The sequence below is a fragment of the Gopherus evgoodei genome, chromosome 11 (genome assembly GCF_007399415.2).
Source record: "Gopherus evgoodei ecotype Sinaloan lineage chromosome 11, rGopEvg1_v1.p, whole genome shotgun sequence".
NCBI lineage: Eukaryota > Metazoa > Chordata > Testudines > Testudinidae > Gopherus > Gopherus evgoodei.
This window is the reverse complement of record NC_044332.1, coordinates 79,637,396-79,656,112: the sequence shown is the minus strand read 5'-3', so window position 1 is coordinate 79,656,112 and position 18,717 is coordinate 79,637,396. Positions and strand designations below refer to the sequence as shown.

At 60.4% G+C, this 18,717-nt stretch overlaps 1 protein-coding gene across 1 annotated transcript; it reads left to right on the top strand.

The window, feature by feature from the left end:
* Positions 1 to 917: 917 nt before the first annotated feature.
* Positions 918 to 16,943, top strand: SLC23A3 (solute carrier family 23 member 3). The gene is made up of 12 exons (XM_030579354.1): positions 918 to 1,025; positions 2,304 to 2,461; positions 2,680 to 2,765; positions 8,394 to 8,467; positions 9,910 to 10,091; positions 11,087 to 11,210; positions 12,882 to 13,029; positions 13,120 to 13,373; positions 14,382 to 14,487; positions 15,314 to 15,481; positions 15,826 to 15,921; positions 16,491 to 16,943. The coding sequence occupies exons 1-12, from the start codon at positions 918 to 920 to the stop codon at positions 16,814 to 16,816; spliced, it is 1,830 nt and encodes a 609-aa protein (XP_030435214.1). The 3' UTR covers positions 16,817 to 16,943.
* Positions 16,944 to 18,717: the final 1,774 nt, after the last annotated feature.

Here is an 18,717-nt window from a genome sequence, read left to right as displayed (position 1 = left end):
GTCAGAGCAGCTTCGGGCTGTTCAGGGCTTTCTGTTGCCCCCTTGGTCCCAGGCTCCGGCAGCTGCAAGAGACGCCGTCTTGGGCGGCTGAGCCAGGCTCCTGTTCGACAGAAGGCGAAAGGAGAGAGAGAGAAGGAGAGTCATAAGGGAGGGAAGAAAAAGGACCCCTGGCAGTTTGGGGGCGTTTGGGATTCAGCCAAGGCCAGTGGAAGTGGTGGTGTCGTGTGGGTCCCTCGGCCCAGCCTGCTCCCACACTCTCGGGATCCAGACAGCAGAGGCCCAAGGACGTCTCAGTGGGTAGCCAGGCTGGGACAGCTCACTCCTTCACCGCCGTCCAATCGAGGCGTTGGCTTCTGGCCAGCTTTTCTCCCAGTCTCTTCTTCTGAGGCTGCGCTGAGCGGCCCTGCCCGGCCCCTCCTTAGCTGGGCTGCTGCTGGGGGCACCCGGGCTGTGGGTGGGAGCACCAAGGCCTGGCGGCTGGGCTCTGCCACTGCCTGGGGGGCATTTGGCTCCAGACAGCTGGGAGGGTCCTCAGCCAAGGGGGGCAGAGAGCCCTGAGGAGCCCGTCCCCCAGCCTGGCACAGGGATGGGTGATTCCTGCTACCGGCTGCGCCCAGAACTCCCCTGCACAGGCGCTGGGCGAGCGAGTGTGGATGGGACCAAGGGCTGGGGCTCGTGTACCCTGCGCGTGGCCCGAGCGCTGGTACCATGGCATTGCCTAGAGGTCACAGCACCAAGTCTGGGAGAGGGGGAAGGGGGTAGGGAGCAGTTCCTTGCAGTCGGGTTAATGGCTAACTGGCCGGGGGCTCGGGCAAAGGTCACCTCCACTCAGCCTGAACTCCCAGCCTTGCTCTGGCCTCCCCCCAGCTGCCATGCCCTGTGCCACACGGAAGCAGGGAGCATAGGGACGGGGCAGCATGAATGGGGGCAGCTGCACGAGCCCTGCCTCCCGGAGCCCTGTGCGCGCCTCCTACTCCCTGCTGAAGACACCACCCTGGGGCCTGAGCTGCTGCTTTGCCCTGCAGGTGAGAGATGCCGCAGGCACTGGCAGGGATGGGGCGAGGGACAAGCCCTGACACCCCTGGGCCCGGGGTGGGCGGGGGCTGGGATGTGGCTGTGCCTGGCGGGGCGGTCCCTGCACCTCCGAGAGTATCGAGGGCGGGGGAGCACGGGCACCATGGCACGACACCCGGACCCTGCAGTATCTAAGGGAAATCCCCAGGAGGGGTGAGGAGCCGGGCTTGACTGGGAGCAACTCTGGAGCTGGTTTTCTGCCCGTGGAGGGAGGTGGGGCAGCTGTTAGGGAATGGGAGCCGGGTCTGGCCCGGCACTTCCTGCTGCTCAGCAGGGCAGGAGTCAGCATGGTGCTGGGAACCCCATCGGCGCTTGGGGAAGGATGTGGTCAAGACAGAGCTCCCCACAGGCCTCCGCTGTGGTGCCAAGAGTCCCAGGGACCATCCAGCCCCACAGGGCACAGCCCCTCCCTGGCCGACGGCTGCACCTGCAAGGAATGAGACGGGGCTGGCTGGTCCCCCCAGCCCAGCCCAGCCCTGGCACCAGCCTGACATGAGCAGGCCCCAGCTCTGCGGTACCTGTTCCCCCAGCCATTCACTGAAGCCTCCTGCAGTCCGACCACCTGCAGCTGGGCAGCTCACCCTGTTCCAGGAACCCCACCCCCACCCCATTCCCTGGGGCATGGCCCCTCACCCCTATTGTGTGTGGGGAAACTGAGGCACAGAGAGAGGCTGGCCAGATTTTCAGTCCAATGGGGCCTGGCCCTATGTGAGGCGCTGTGGGTCTCCCAGGGTGTCGCCAACCGAGCAGGGCTGGGTCTTTGCCGGCTGCTCTAGCTCCGAGCTGGCTCTTGGGCAGATTATGTTACAGCCTCTGTTTCTACAAAATCGGACTGTTGAGACTCTAGCTGCTGCTGCTGGGAGTGTTAAAGAGGCTAGGTGTGCTGGGCAGCACAGGGCTGAAGGAGCCAGTTGGGATTAAGGGGCACTGGCACAGCTATGGCAGGGGGGAGCCCAGGGCTGGGCTAGCAGGGGCTGTGGGTCAGGAGTGAGGGGCACCGGCAGAGCTGGGGGAGAGAGCCCAGGGCAGGGGTGACAGGGGACTGCGGGTTGGGACTGGGGGGAGCAGAGCTGCAGGGCCGTGGGCAAAGCCTGGGGGCAGGGGTCAGAGCAGCGGGACAGGGGTCAGAGCCACAGGGCAGGGGGCAGAGCTATGGGGCGCCCTATGCTGCACAGTGGCACGAGCCAGTGCCTGCTGTGACCCGACCCCCCTGGCCTCACTCTCTCTAGCACCTGGCTGTCCAGGCCTCTCTCCTCTGCATCTTCCACCTGCTCCTGCTCCCAGCGCCCCCAGTCCGGGACCAGAACCGCAACTGGAACGAGCTGCTGGCCCGGAGCCTCTTTGCCTGTGGGGTCTCTACAGCGCTGCAGACCAGCCTGGGTAGCAGGTGAATGAAGGGCCCTGGGGACTCCTGTGGGTTTGGGGTGGGCAGGAGGTGGCACCCACCTCTCCCTGAACCCAGGCACCCGCGGAGATGGGAGCCTGCACCTGGGCCAAGTGGGTTTCTCTCCCTGCTCCTGCTCCCCGCCTCTGGATCCTGCCGTGGGCGGTGGGGGGAGCCCCCTCCCAACGTCCCAGCTGATCTGGCTTTGCTGTTCCTGGCAGGTTGCCTTTGGTTCAAGCACCATCATTCGAGTTCCTGGTCCCCGCCATGGTGCTGAGCCGCCACACGCCCCACACAGCCAGGAATGGTGAGCGGAGCCCCCAGTTATCGGCCTGGCCCAGCGGGGACCTGGCCACGTGGGAGCCGGGCCTGGCCCAGGCGGGGATGTGGGAGCGCGGGAGCCAGGCCTGGCCCAGGCAGGGATCTGGGAGGTGGGCCTGGCACAGGGGGACATGGGAGCCTGGACTGGCTCAGGCAGGGATGTGGGAGCCAGGCCTGGTCCAGGCAGGGACGTGGGAGCCAAGCCTGGCCCAGGGGGGATGTGGGAGCTGGGCCTGGCCCAGGCAGGGATATGGGAGCCAGGCCTGGTCCAGGCAGGGACGTGGGAGCCAAGCCTGGCCCAGGGGGGATGTGGGAGCTGGGCATGGCCCAGGCAGGGATATGGGAGCCAGGCCTGGTCCAGGCAGGGACGTGGGAGCCAAGCCTGGCCCAGGGGGGATGTGGGAGCTGGGCCTGGCCCAGGCAGGGATATGGGAGCCAGGCCTGGCCGAGGTGGGGATGTGGGAGCACAGGAGCCAGGCCTGGCCCAGGGGGGATGAGGGAGCGCGGGACCCAGGCCTGGCCCAGGCAGAGATGTCGGAGTGCGGGAGCCAGGCCTGGCCCGGGGGACACGTGGGAGCGTGGGAGCACCAGGCAGGGATGTGGGAGCCAGGCCTGGCCCAGGGGGGACGTGGGAGCGTGGGAGCCAGGCCTGGCCCAGGCAGGGATGTCGGAGCCGGGCCTGGCCCAGGGGGGATGTGGGAGCCAGGCCTGGCCCAGGGGGGATGTGGGAGCACGGGAGCCAGGCCTGGCCCAGGGGGGATGTGGGAGCACGGGAGCCAGGCCTTGCCCGATGGGCAGCCCAGTGCTCTGCGCCTCCCCCCGGAGGGGAATGACTGAACTCTGCTCTCGTAGAGGCAGGGGTGTAAGGCATACACGTTTTGTAACTTGCCAGAGCCCGTCACCCGCAAGTCCTGCCTCCAGCCCAGGGACGCTACCCTGATGGTCCATCACCCTCCCCCACAGGCTGCCTCTTACTCCCAGGCTGGCTTGTCTTGCTCCAGGTGCCAGCCTCAGGCTGCCGGGTCAAGGTCCCTCTGGTCCTGAGTGACCAGGGCCTGCTGTGTTCAGGGAAGGAGAAGCAGGGGACCAGGGGATAGGGAGGGGCTGGGGACTGTGTTCCTAGTCACGGCTCTTTCTTGTTCCTTCCTTTGCTGGGGACACATCCACTCGGTGTTATGACCCCCCCACCCAGGTGGCATCTCCTCGCACCCACTCCTTGGCATGGCAACTGAGCAGGGCACATATCAGGGCAGGGCAGGGCAGGGCATCTGGCTCATGGCCCCGGAGCACCCACTGATGTGCTGCCACTACCCCAGCCTGGCAGTGCAAAGAGTCTGACATCTCTCTGCTTCTGCCCCAGCATGGGGCTTTCATGGCTGACATTTCAGGACCAAAAGCAGCTTCAAACCCAGCCTTAAGAATGTAAGAATGGCCACACTGGGTCAGGCCGTTTGTCTGTCCAGTCCAGGGTCCTGTCTTCCTGTAGTGGCCAGTGCCAAGAGCTTCAGAGGGCATGAACAGAGCAGGGCAATCACCAAGTTACCCATTCCCTGTCGTCCAGTCCCAGCTCCTAACAGTCAGAGGTTTAAGGACCCCCAGAGCAGGGGGTGGCATCCCTGGCCATCCTGGCTAATTGCCGTTGTTGGACCTATTCTCCAGGAACTTCTCTAGTTCTGTCTGGAACCCAGCTATACAGACGCTCCCTGACTTACGCAAGTGTTCTGTTCTGGAACGCCTTGCGTAACTCAGATTTCTTGTAAGTTGGAGACATATCTCTGACCATTATGCAAAAAACCCCCAACCCCAACTTCCTATTTCTAGTTCTGGAACATTTTCTGTAAGCTCAGATTTGCGTACATCGGGTTTATGTAACTCGGGGAGAGTCTGTAGTCTTGGCTTTCACAAATTCCCCTGGCAAGGAGTTCCACAGGTTATCTGTGCATTGTGTGAAGAAATACTTCCTCTTGTTTGCATTAAACCTGCTGCCTATTAATTTCATTGGCTGACCCCTGGTTCTTGTGTTATGTGAAGGAGGTGTGACAATGCGGTTCTGGCGGGATCCAACTGAGGTGCCAATTCAGGACCAATTGCTTAAACGGTGCAGTTACAGCCCAAGGCTGGGGTTTTTCCACATCTAAGTCAACCAAGCCAGCCAGACAAAGAGGACTTAGGTCTCACCCCACTGGCTAACCAGAAGTCACACAAGCAATTTCCTTAGACACTCCAGTCTCCTTGTATCACCACCAGTGCCACTCGTCCTGGGGATGAATGGTTATGAAAACCAACACCCCAGTAAAAGAAAACGGTTCTCTCGATCCCAAAGGACCAAGCCCCAGACCCAGGTCAATATACGCATGAGATCTTACCCACAAATCACGCTGTTGGCAATCCCGTTGGCAATCCCTTAGAATCTAAAATCTAAAGGTTTATTCATAAAAGGAAAAAGGTAGAGAGGAGAGCTAGAATTGGTTAAATGGAATCAATTACATACAGTGATGGCAAAGTTCTTAGTTCAGGCTTGTAGCAGTGATGGAGTAAACTGCAGGTTCAAATCAAGTCTCTGGAACATCCCCCTCTGGGATGGGTCAACAATCCTTTGTGCAGAGCTTCAGTTTGTAGCAAAGTCCCTCCAGAGGTAGGAAGCAGGATTGAAGACAAGATGGAGATGAGGCATCCGCCTTATATAGGCTCTTCCAGGTGTAAGAACACTTTGTTCTTACTGTGGAAAATTACAGCAAAATGGAGTCTGGAGTCCCATGGGCAAGTCCCTGCACTTTGCTGAGTTACAAGGTGTATCTGCCTTCTCTCCGTGGGTCAGTTGTGTAGCTGATGGTCCTTAATGGGCCATCAAGCAGGCCAGGCAGAGCTAACCCCAACTTGTCTGGGATGTCACCCAGAAGCACAGCACAAGTGTGAAATACAGACAGTCTAGAGCCAATATTCATAACTTCAACTACAAAAATGACACATGCACACAGACAGCATAATCATAACCAGCAACCCATAACCTGGTCTTAGACACCTTATATGACCCCCTTTACATAAGATTTGGTGCCACTACAGGACCTTGGTTGCAGCCATGTTCTATATGGTCCCAGATTATATCAATAACATCACAAGGGGTAAATAACACTTCCCAATTCACTCTCTCCGCACCTGTCCTGACTTTATAGGCTTCTGTCATACCCCCTCTCAGTGATCTCTTTTCCAAGCTGAACAGTCCCAATCTTTATAATCTCTCCTTGTATGGAAGCTGTTCCATCCCCTTGACAATGTCGTGGCTGGGTTAGACCCAACAAATCCTGCATCTTGGCAGTGGTTAGACAAGCTGACTTGTGGGGTCCCTTCAAACCCTATGGGTCTCTGGTTCTATCATCTTTGGTGCCCTGCTCTGACCCTTTTCCAGTTCCACTGAAATGGGCTGACCAGAATTGCTCACTGGATTCAAGGTGTGGGTGTACTAGGAGTTTGTATAGCAGCATTGTGATATTTTTGACTTATTTTCTATCCCTTTCCTAATGCTTCCTAGCATGCTGTTAGCTTTTTTGACCACTGCTGTGCATTGAGCTGACGTTCTCAGAGAACTCTCCACGGCCAAGGCTAAATTTTAGTCACTGGTATTTTTAGTAAAAGTCACGGACAGGTCATGGGCAGTAAACAGACATTTATGGCCCGTGACCTGTCCTTGACTTTTAATATATACCCCTGACTAAAACTTGGGTGAGGGGGGCTTCCTAGGGGCACCGTGGGTTCTGGAGGGGGGGTGGGTAGCAGCACACGGCCTGGGACCCCTGCTGGTGCTGGGGGGGGGGTGTTTGGCGAGGCCAGCAGGCTCCCTACCTGGCTCTGTGTCTCCATCCCCCCAGCAGCAGCAGAGTTAGGGTGTGGGAGGGGGTAGGGGGTTGGGGCATAAAATGGGGTGAGGTGGGCTCTGGCAGAGGCATGGCTGGGCAACTCTGTGGGCTGCCTCCACCCAGAGTGCTGGCTCTGCAGCTCCCATTGGCTGGGAACCACGGCCAATGGGAGTTGCGGGGGCGGTGCCTGCAGGCAGAGGCAGTGCACAGAATTGCCTGGCCACGCCCCCGCCTAGGAGCTAAGGGAGGGGGATGTCCCCGATTCCGGGGATACCCCCAGGGTAAGCGCCACCCAGAGCTCGCCTCACCCCTGTCCTGTGCCCCAACCCCTTGCCCCCAACCCTAACTCTGCTGCTGCTGGGGGGAAGGGCACAGTGGCCCGAGACTGCCCTACCAGTGGCTGGTGTGACTGGCGCAGGGGCTGCCTGAGCTGCCCCCAGGCCAGGCGCACCAGCCCCAGCAGAGGTCATGGACAAACCTGCAGTCTTATCCATGGTGAATCTTGGCAGTGGTTAGACAAGCTGACTTGTCAAGGCTTTCTGGAAATCCAAGTACACTGTAGCCCCCTTGTCCACCTGCTTGTTGACCCCTCAAACGATTCTAGCAGGGTGGTGAGGCAGGGCACATTAGCTGTGCTCCAGACATCTGGTCCAGAGGCTTGTTTTGGTGATCGGTTCCACACCGCTGTTAACAGTTCTGCAGTTTGATAGTTGAGGTTCTTCAGAACTCTTGGGTGATACCATCTGGGCCTGGTGACTTACTGCTGTTTATCAATTTGTTCCAAACCCTCCTCTAACACATCACTGTGGGACAGTCAGGGCCGGCTCCAGGCCCCAGCGCACCAAGTATGTGCTTGGGGCGGCACGCCACGGGGGGTGCTCTGCCGCTTGCCGGGAGGGCAGCAGGCGGCTCCAGTGGACGTCCCACAGATGTCCCTGCGGAGGGTCCGCTGGTCCCGCGGCTCCGGTGGAGCATCCGCAGGCACGCCTGTGGGAGGTCCACTGGAGCCGCGGGACGGGCGAGTGGCAGAGCACCCCCAGCAGCGTGCCGCCGTGCTTGGGACAGCGAAATGGCTAGAGCCGGCCCTGGGGACAGTGCTTCAGATTTGTTTCCCAAACAGGACAGCTCTGATGTGGGGGTCTCCCCCACGTCCTCTGCAGTGAAGACTGACACAAAGAATTCATTTAGCTTCTCTGCAACACCCTGGTCTTCCCGGAGGGCTCCGTTAACACGTTGGTGGTGAAGTGCCCCTGTTGCCTGCTTGGCCAGCTTCCTGCTCCTGTTACACTTCAAATTCTTACTGTTCGTTTTTGCGCCTTCAGCAAGTTGCTTCTCAGATTCTCTCTTGCCCTGCCTCATTCTGCCTTTGCACGGAACTGGGCAGAGTTTGTGCCCCAGCCTAGTGTCCTCACTAGGATCTGATGTCCAGATTTTAAAGGGTGCTCTTCTGCCTCTCCCAGCATCCATTGCTCTTCTGTTTAGCCATGGGGGGCGGGGGTGTCTTCTGGTCCTCTTACAAGCTTCTCTGTTTTGGGGTCTGCATTTCATCTAAGCCTCTGTTGTGGGCATTTCACCCTTGTGACAGCTCCTCTGAATTTGGGTTGTTCCCCTTCTGAAAGTGAAAAGTCCCCCTGCTCCCAGATGTTAAATGCCCCATTCCTGTTACCTGGCTCCTCCTAGTAACTGGGGTCCCTTCCCCCTCCAGGTACTGCTCAGTCCCGATGGCTGCCCAGTCATGTCTGTCCGTCCTTCCCTTCCAGGTACAGACGTGCCTGCTGAGTGTGCTGGTCAGGACTGTGCCGCCCCCGAGAGCTGGAATCAGTCACTCAGAGAGGTTGGTGCCTCTGCTATCCCAGCCCTGGGGAGCATGTAGAGGAGTGGGGTGTGGGGGGGGGTGTAGGGGTAGGGTGTGGGGGGGTGCAGGAGTGGGATGAGGGTGTGTGGGAGGGTGGGGCAGTGGGGGTGTGGTGGTAGGGGTGGGATGCGGGGTGCATGGGATGCGGGGTGCATAGGGGTGGGGGGCATGTGTAGGGGTGGGATGTGGGGTGCATGGGGGTTTGGATGCATGGGAGGGTGGGGGGTGTTTAGGGGTGGGATGCAGGGTGCATGGGGTGTGGGGGATGTGGGGGTGGGATGTGGGGTGCACGGGAGTTCAGGTGCATGGGAGAGTGGGGCAGTGGTGTGTGTGTGTGTGTGTAGGCGTGGGATGTGGAGTGCATGGGGGTGGGGTGCATGGGAGGGTGGGGCGGTGGGGTGTGCGTGAGTAGGGGTGGGATGCTGGGTGGATGGGAGGGTGGGGCAGTGGGGTGTGTGTGTGTGTGTGTGTGTAGGGGTGGGATGCAGGGCGCATGGGGGTTTAGGTGCATGGGAGGGTGGGGTGGTTGGGTGTGTGTGTGTAGGGGTGGGATGCTGGGTGCATGGGAGGATGGGGCGGTGGTGTGTGTGTGTGTATGTGTAGGGTGGGATACGGGGTGCATGGGAGGGTGGGGCGGTGGGGTGTGTGTGTGTATGTGTAGGGGTGGGATACGGGGTGCATGGGAGGATGGGGCGGTGGGGTGTGTGTGTGTGTGTGTGTAGGGGTGGGATGCTGGGTGCATGGGAGGGTGGGGCGGTGGGGTGTGTGTGTGTATGTGTAGGGGTGGGATACGGGGTGCATGGGAGGGTGGGGCGGTGGGGTGTGTGTGTGTATGTGTAGGGGTGAGATACGGGATGTTTGGGAGGATGGGGTGATGGGGTGTGTGTGTGTGTGTAGGGGTGGGATGCTGGGTGCATGGGAGGATGGGGCGGTGGTGTGTGTGTGTGTGTGTGTGTGTGTGTGTGTGTGTGTGTGTGTGTGTGTGTGTGTGTGTGTGTGTGTAGGGGTGGGATGCTGGGTGCATGGGAGGGTGGGGCGGTGGTGTGTGTGTGTGTATGTGTAGGGTGGGATACGGGATGCATGGGAGGGTGGGGCAGTGGGGGGTGTGTGTGCATGTGTAGGGGTGGGATGCTGGGTGCATGGGAGGGTGGGGTGGTGGGGTGTGTGTATGTGTAGGGGTGGGATGCTGGGTGCATGGGAGGGTGGATCGGTGGTGTGTGTGTGTGTGTGTGTGTGTGTGTGTGTAGGGGTGGGATACGGGGTGCATGAGGGTTGGGGGGTTTGCAGACGTCAGGTCCCAGGAGCAATAGGGAGCAGATGGACCCAGTGAGTAGCTGAGTCGCTCTGGGAGGGGCTGGGGCTCTAGCTGGGGGAGGCCATGGGGCCGCCATCACTGTCTTCTCATCCCTTGTTCTCCGCAGGTCTCTGGAGCCGTGGTGATCTCGGGGCTGGTGCAGCTGGCCCTGGGGGTGTCTGGCGTGGGGGGATGGGTAGCCCAGCGCTGCGGGCCCATGGTCCTGGCCCCCAGCCTCTCCATCATCGGACTGTCTGCCTACAAAGAGGCAGCCCATTTCTGCTCGGCCAGCTGGGGGGTCGCCCTGCTGTACGTGAGTCTGGGGTCCTGCCGCTGGGGCGGCCTGTGGAGCCACCTGGCCACACCCACACTGGGGTTCTGGCCAGTCTCTCCCAATGGAGGGTGCTGTGGGGAGTGGTGTCAGGGGAACTCCCCGCTACTGCATTCCCAGCAGAAGGCACTAATGTGAGTGCTCTGATTCCCACCCTCTCCCAGCAGGGGGCACTGTGGGAGCTGCCCGGGGTGCAGCCTGCCAGCAGGGGTGATCCACCTGAGCTGGGGCCTGAGTGCTCTCTGTCACGGGGTCCCCGGGCGATGCTCTGGAACTGCTCCCCACAGAGCCAGGCAGGACTTTGGGGAGCCTCCTCTCCCTCGGAGCAGACTTGTCTGCAGGGCAAGAAGCTCACACGACTTCACCTCCTGGGTCTCTCCTTGGAGCATTCAGCATCCTCTGCCCCTCCGTGCGCTTCCCACAGCGAGCCCGCCCCAGCGGGGTCCTGGGGGAGCCACAGGGTCCTGCACCCCCACTTTGCAGTCAGACGTGACTCTCAGCCAGCCAGTAAAACAGAGGTTTATTCGATGACAGAAACAGGGTCTAAAACAGAGCTTGTAGGTACAGAGAATGGGACCCCTCAGCCGGGTCCATTCTGGGGGGCAGTGAGCCAGATCCCCCATGTCTGCACTTCACTCCTCGACCCCAGCCAGCTCCAGACTAACCACCCCCCCGCCAGCCCCTCCTCTCTGCTCAGCCCCTTTCCCGGGCCAGGAGGTCACCTGATCTCTTTGTCTCCAACACCTTCAGCTGGCACCTTTGCAGGGGAGGGGCCCAGGCCATCAGTTACTAGGAGACAGAGTGTCAGGCATTTAGGTGCACTGGCCCTTTGCTCTGCCAGATACTTAAGAACTGCCATGGGGACACTGAGGCACCAACACAGTATTCAGAGAAAACATTAAGAACATTCCTAGTTCATCATACTCCCTGCCCTGCATTAGCCATGCCGTGACCCGGGCTCCGTCTCTCCTAGGCTCGTGCTCCTCGCCATCCTGTTCTCCCAGCACTTGGGGTCCTGCCGCCTGCCCCTTTGCACATGGACCCGGGCCAAGGGCATCTTCGTGGAGACGAGCATCCCAGCCTTGCGCATGTTTTCGGTATGAGGCCCCGTGCTGCGCGCGGCACTTTCGTTCCCTGCTGGCCCCAGGCAGCCTGCCTGGGCACTGGTCCCCTCAGCGACTTGAGCATTTCACCCTCTTCTTTGTGACTGACCTAGACCCAGGGGATTTGGGTTAGTCGGCACCAAAGGGGACTGTGAGGGGCATCGGGGAGACACAGCCCCACCAGGCAATGGGCTGCGCTAGGGGAATTCGTATCGACAAAGGCCAAGTAATGCACATGGAGGGGGGATGTCAACGTCGGTGCACCGTCCGGGCTCTCCCGGGGCTGTACCTGCTCGGGGAGGGAGCTGGGCCTGTCTAGACAGTGCGAGCAGACCTCTGGTCAGTTGAAAGAAAGGACAGAGCAGAACTGGACGGGCTCAGAGGACAGGAACGAGAGCCATCATCGACCTGGGAGAGTGCAAAGACTGGGGATGTGATCAGTGTCTATACAACACTGCCTTGTGGAGTGAAGGGAGGTGAGGAGTGTCTCTTCTCCTGGCTCACGGAACAAGAACAATGGGCTGCTGGACAAGAACGACAGGTGGGAGATCCAAAAGAAAACACGTTTTCACACAATGTGTGATTAGCCTGTGGAATTCACTGCCACAGGAAGTCACGATTCAGAAAGAGGCTGGACATTTCTCTGGATAACAGGACCCTCCAGAGTTGTTCTAATGAATTATAACAGAAATTCGGGCAGGGCTATCACCCCTCCTGCATCAGGGCTTGAGCGGATCTCTAACTGTCACAGACTGGGAGGGTGATATATGGGGGAGATAGAGAAGGGAAGAGCAACAAAAATGATGAAAGGTCTAGAAAACATGAGCTATGAGGGAAGATTGAAATAACTAGGTTTGTTCTCTTCTCTCCGGAGAAGAGAAGCCTGAGAGGGGACCAGAGAACAGTTTTCAAGTCCATAAAAGGTTGTTACAAGAAGGAGGGAGAAGAATTGTTCTTCTTAACCTCTGAGGACAGGACAAGAAGCAATGGGCTTAAACTGCAGCAAGGGCGGTTTAGGTTGGACATTAGGAAACACGTCCTGTCAGGGTGGTTAAGCACTGGAATAAATGGCCCAGGGAGGTTGTGGAATCTCCGTCTCTGGGGATTGTTAAGAGCAGGTTAGACACACACCTGTCAGGGATGGGCTAGATACTACGTAGTCCTGCCCTGAGTGCAGGGGACTGGACTAGAGACCTCACGAGGTCCCTTCCAGTCCTGTGGTTCTATTATTTTATGCTTATCCCCATCTGCTGCTGCAGGGCTCTTCCACCTTCCTCTGCGGTGATGCTGGGCGCTGCCCCAGGCAGGAGACTGGGGGAGCTGGAGCTGGGGGCTGACCCAATCTGCCAGTGCTGGTGTCCCATTCCTCTCCCTGGGCCAGACCCTCTGTCAGGACAGCTCCACTGACTTGATGCTGATGGGTCTGCCCCCTTGCCCCACAAGCAGATCAAAGCACCTGGTGGCAATGGTACGTTGCAGGGTGGGGGCCCTGCTCCGGGGAGTGGCACTGGCCTGGCTGGGGCAGCCGCATTGGCTGGACCGGGTTTCTAGCCTGTGGCTCACATTGGTGGGTACTCTGGAGGGGTTGGGGTGTGTGCCCTCAGGACGGGGACTGAGTGAGGGCTTTCATGGGCCCGTCTTAGGCTCCCTTCGCTGCCTCTGCAGGTGCTGCTGCCGCTTTGCTGTGCCTGGATTGTCTGGGGAATCCTGAGCCACCTTCACGTCCGCTGGGACCTGCTGGGCCCTGCCACATGGCAGCTGCCCACAGCCAATGGCACCCTCCGCTCCCCTTGGCTCCAAGTCCCCTACCCAGGTAGGATGGGGGACAGGACTGGCCCTGCTGTCCACCCTCTGCCCGTGGCCCCTGTTCGCCAGTGACCATCTCTACCTCCCTCCCTTCTAGGTGAGCGGGAATGGCCGTCCCTCAGCTCCCGGGCTCTGGGTGTGGGCGTCGCCATGGGCATCACCTCCAGCATGAACTCTGTGGGCTGCTACCTGCTGTGCCCGCGAGCACTGCGGGCCCCCGCCCTTCCTCGGCATGCCTGCAACCGCGGGCTCTGCACGGAAGGGCTGGGCAGCCTCCTTTTGGGGGCGCTGGGGGGCGTGAGTGGCACAGCTTCCAGCATCCCCAACGCCTGCACCAACAGCCTCACCCAGGTACGGCGGGTGACTTGGGTGGGGGGCCTGTGGGCGTGCCAGGCCAACCCAGAGCTGCCACTGCACTGTGGTGCACCGGTCTGGCCAGCTTGTGGGGCAGCGGGTAAAGGGGTTGCAGGGGGCATAACGGAGGCTGCCCAGCTATGGGCCGTGTCGCCTCCTCCATGCAGGCGGGTCCTGTCCACGCCCAAGCTGGGCATGTGCCTCCACCAGGGGCCATCCCGGGGCTCATCTCATGCCAGTGAGGGCCTGGATCAGATGGCTCTGGTGGCGTGGATGCCCCCTGCGGCGCTACTGGCAGCTCGTTAGAAATGGTTCTTGTAAAGGGGCAGAGGGCAAGGTTCTCTCTGTGCGGGGGTAAGGCAGGCCTGGTGGAAGTGCTCTGCCAGCCAGCAGTGCCCCTGGCGCCCATGGGATGGCACTGGGGTACGAAGGGAGACCCTTCAAGGGGCAGCTGCTGACACTGGAAGGCAACTCTCCCGCAGGCTGTGCCATGTGAGCAAGGTGGTCTGGGCAGGCAGGGCAGGGTGCCGGGAATTCAGGAGGCCCCAGAGCACTGGCAGAGGGATAACGTCTTGACCCAGCAGACACCCAGGCTCTGCCCACCTGCGCTGGCAGTGTGGTGGGAGCCCAGGGGCACGGCACAGAGCAGATCCCTGCTGCCCTGCTTGTCACAGAGGTGCAGCCCAGGGTGACAATGGCTCCCAGCATGCACTGCATGCTGGCCATGCGTAGGACATAGGGGTGCTGGAGGCCGCCTTGTGGGACAGTCTGGGCTGACTGGGGCCCCCGGTCTGCCCCAGAAATGGGGGGTTCAGGCCAGAGTATGGAGCGCTGAGGCAGACAGATGCCCCCTAGCCCAAGCACCAGGCCCCACCAGCTGTGAGGGGGCCGGGGTGCATGGCAGGCCAGAGTGGGCAGAGGCAGTCGGGGGGTGCAGGCTTGGGCAGGGTGCTACTGGGGCTCCCCCACCCCCCAAACCTCCCCGTTCTCTCTCTTTGTGCCCAGGCCAGCTCGCGTCACTCCGTGCAAGTGAGTGCGTTGGCATGTGTGTTCCTGGGCTTGTCCCCCCGGCTGGCAGAGCTCCTCACCACCATCCCACTGGCAGTTCATGGTAAATAGCCCCCCCGGAACCGGGCTCCAGGGAGAACCCCTCCCCCAGGGAGAACAGAGTGCTGGAGTCTGCACTCAGAGGGGCCCCCTGTTGCCTGAAGTTCGGGGGGCTGGGGGGAGGGCAAGGCCTGCTGCTCCAGCAGAGCCAGCAGGGGGCGCTCACACACTTTGTGTGTAGGCCCTACATAAACGGTAGCGTTACACACGATTCCTCAGGGACAGCTCAGCAGGCTCCTTTCTATAAGTCAAACCGCCAGCTGGGGTGAAATCCTGGCCCTGCTGACATCTGCGGCAAAACTCCCATTGCAGTCGGGATCACAGCCGAGAGCCAACCCCACCCCCTAGAGCTGGGTTCTGCATCCTGTTGGGCACCGATCCTGACGGTCTGGGATGGCTGGGGCCGAGTGGCTCATGACGCCATGTTCAAACGCAGCTGCCAAAGCCCAGTGGGGAGCACAGAGCCCCCCTCGTGCAAACCAGGGGGTGACAGGCAGGGAGCAGCCCCCAGAGCCCCGTGACAAGTGGCAGCACAGTACCCTGAACCCGGGCCTGACAGGCTGGCGCAAGGTGACCCCACAGCAGAACAGGTGTGCTCTGGACGGGGCCATGTGCAGGCCTGACAACTGGGAGGACAGATCGGCCTGTGAGTGTGGGTGGGAGAAGGGGAAAAGTGAGGCCAGGCCACCAGAAGCAAAGCAACAGCAGGCCTGTTTTCTCACCTGGGATTCGCACACCTCTCCCACCCCACCCCCCATCAGGATTTGCACAACCACCTTCCCACCACACATGCCTGCCTGCCCGGTCTGACCCCTCCGCTTGCTGTGCAGGTGGGGTGCTCTGCGTGACATACACCGTTGCTGTCGGCACCGGGATTTCGTATTTCCAGTACGCGAACATCGACTCGGGGAGAAACATCTTCATCGTCGGCTTCACCATGTTCATGGCGCTGCTGGTGCCGCGGTGGCTCAGTGTGGCCCCGGGATACGTGGCCACAGGTGCCGTATGAGCCGCCTTCTCTCAGGCCGGGGGCTGACGACCCTGGGAATCACATTCCCACTCGTGTTCCCCCCAGGACGCTGGACTCTGGGTCACCACGCGCTGTGTGAGTCCAGTCCCGGTGGCTGGCTGCTCCCCCTCTCTGCCATTCGGCTCCAGCCGTTGATCTCTGGCAGGGCTCTGAACCCTGCAGCGGGGCTCCGAACCCTCCTTGCTCTTTGGCACCTGCTTATGGGCCGATCTTCCCCTCACAGCCCTTGGCTGGAATGTTTCAGCGTGATAGACGCCTGGGGGCAGGCCGGTGCTGCTCGTGGTCGGGTAACTCTGCTGTTGTTCCCCCTAGGCTGGGTCTGCCTGGACCTTTTCCTCCTCTCTGTGATGACGGTTCCTGTCTTTTTAACTGGCCTCTTGTCCTTCTTCTTGGAGAACACGGTCTCCGGTAAGAGGACGCCCCCACCCATTGCCAGGCGCCCTTGTTTAAATCTCTCTCTGCTGCCGGGGCAGCAAATCTGGCTCCAGGCGAGTCGCTGTGGCTGGATTCTGGTGTTAGTTACCGAGGGACGTGGAATCCAGTCCTGTGCATCCGGCCAGCGGGTGCATGTGGGAGGGAGGCCCCTGTGGGACTGCTGTGAGGGAGTCATGGGGACTGTCACCAGGACAACAGCCCCATGAGACTGACGGCTCCAGTCCCCACAGTCCCCGCCTGGGACGGCCGTAAGGATGGGGTTTTCTGCAATCCCGACTGTGCTGGTGGCCAGTGACCAAGACTCCTAGGGCCCTGGTGATATTTATTGTCACCGCGGTGGTAGCGGTAAAGCCAGTGCCTTGCGCCCCTGCAGTACCTTCCATTGCCCGGGAGACCGGAGCATAGCTTAGTGGCTAGGGAGGGCATAGACATGGTGAGTATTTTTACCAGTGCCAACCTCCAGCTGCCAGCTGGATCTCAGAGTTCTCCTCCAGCTGCCTGTGGGCGGGTTCTCTAACCACGTCCCTCCTCCTTGGTTGCAGGGACTCTGGAAGAACGAGGGCTACTCACTGAGCTGGCAGCGTGGAAACCAAGCATGGACCAGAACGCTTATCAGGGGTGTGGGAGCGAAGCCAGCCAGGTGTACGGGCTTCCCCCGGCCATGAGAAAGCTTCTCCCTCCTTCCAGGTGTAAGGCCTTTCCATTCTGCTTCCTCTGCCCGGGGAGGGAGGAGAGCCACGCTTTGGAAGAGGGGTCAGCTCCCCCGGGGGAAGCCACAGGCCTGCTGCTGAAACCCAGCGCTATGGAGGAGGAGTCAGACAGGAAATGGAGAGAGACCGAGAGGCGCAAATGGGACAATGCTGTTTGATGCTGGGAGCCCTGCTTGGAGGGAGCACAGCTGGGAAGCCTTCCCAAGGAACGTGCTCTGCATCCTGCTGAGAAAGGCACCGGAAGTGACGTGGGTTTCACCCGGTTATTTTGCTCCCTGCATTTCAAGCTTGTACCGACTGGAGGATGCAATTCTGTCCCACGCTCCCGGCACAGACCTTGTTCCTCCCCAGCTGGGGCTGTATAAAAAGATGCAACCACCTCTGGACTTCTGGTTTCCTTTCCAGCCATCTCCACTGCTGCATGTTTGTGTTAGTAGAAGAGAGGAGAGAGCCCGGCTCCTGCCGACTGCCTCTAGGAGAGAACGTGCCCTGTGGTGCTGGAGCCGGGGCAAAGGTCTGCTCTGGACCGAGGCCAGATTCACTAGGGGCTGAAAGCGGAGCCAGCAGCCAGCTGGGCTGCTTCAGTCACTGTGCGCTTCCCCCTTTGGGTGGCACTGTCTGAGGCTGTCCAGAGAGAGACGTGCTCCCGCAGAGCAGGCCTGGCAGGTCTCCGCTGGCCTCTAAGGTTCCTGGTCGGCCGGCAAACCTCAGCCAGTTTGTGTACTGATGCTAAGTAGCTGCAGTGCTGTTGGTGCCATCACAGCCATGCCGGGAAGTGTCTGGGCCCCGGCTTTCACCACACTGGGCAGGGCATAATCCCCATTTGTACTTGCTCTGGCCATTGCTGCAGGTGGCTGTGACTCATTAGGGCAGTGGTCCCCAACCTTTTTTGTCTGGCGGGTGCCAGACGACGAGCCATGGAGGACCATGGCAGCGGACGAGCATCTGCCAAAATTCCGCCGACAAGTGGCAATGTCAATAGGCATCGCCACCGACAAGCAGCGTCCTCCAGAAGCATCGCCGCTGAAATACCGCCAAAAATCAGTGACGCAGCTTGTTGGCATTTCGGCGCATGCTTGTCCGCCAGCCGGTACGCGGGCGCACTTAGACACCCCGGCAGGCGCCATGGCACCCGCGGGCACCGTGTTGGGGACCCCTGCATTAGAGGGTGGGGGCAGGGCAGTTGCTAACCCCTTGGCTTAATAAAAAACGCTTCTCGGTCCTGGCATGCCTGGAGGTAGCTGCACCCAGGAGTCGTGTGGCCTTCTTCTGTGGACACACACAAAGGTTAGCCTCAGACTTCTCCGTCAGCTGGCAGAAGTGCCCTGAGCAGGGCCCTGAGCAGGTGCCCTGAGCAGGGCCCCTCTGCTCCATGTACACCAGCCCCTTGGAGGCTATTTCTCCCCAGGATTTGGAATTCCTTTGCTTTTCCCCGCTCCCTCCCTTGCCAGGAGAGGGGACTGTAACATGACACTGCAGGGGCATTGAAAACCAGCCTCTCTGCCCTCTACTGGGACAGAACCCTAGTCCGTAATCTCTTACCCCAGCCGACGGCAAGCGGGAGGGCCCCAGCGGTTAACTCCAGCTGCGTCAGGAGCTGGGGCAGCTTCCTGCTGTGTGCAGCGCTGGAGTTGTTCTGGTGCCATCCCAGGGGGCAAGCAGAGACCCAAAGGGAGAACAGCCCCTGCCTGTCACAGAGGCTGGCAATTTTTAAATCATGATGTTTTTCTAAAAGCTCTGCTCTAGGAATGATGTTGGGGCAGATCTCTGGCCTGGGTTGTACAGGAACCAGCTTAGGTGATCACAGTGGTTCCTTTCGGCCTCGGGGCCTATGGGTCTAAGCGGGGCATTCTGGCCATGGAAGCCATTTGCAGAGGCGTTAGCACGAGCGGCTGTGGAAGGCTGGTCCCCACTCCCTTTGCACTATTCCTGCTACTTTGCTGGAATCAGCGAAGCCACAGAGAGGTCCGCCCTTCGCCTTCCGACCTGTACAATAGCGAGTCGCAGCTCAGCAGAGAGCTCCCGCGCGACGTGGCCTTTCGGAGGGGAGAGCTGGCTG

What these genes read in the sequence shown, in the direction of transcription:
- SLC23A3 (XM_030579354.1), top strand. Translation starts at nt 918, where the DNA reads ATGAATGGGGGCAGCTGCACGAGCCCTGCCTCCCGGAGCCCTGTGCGC. An exon ending in AGCTGGGGGGTCGCCCTGCT is followed by an intron (nt 10,092 to 11,086) that starts GTACGTGAGTCT and finishes CGTCTCTCCTAG; the next exon opens with GCTCGTGCTCCTCGCCATCC. An exon ending in CAGCCTTGCGCATGTTTTCG is followed by an intron (nt 11,211 to 12,881) that starts GTATGAGGCCCC and finishes CTGCCTCTGCAG; the next exon opens with GTGCTGCTGCCGCTTTGCTG.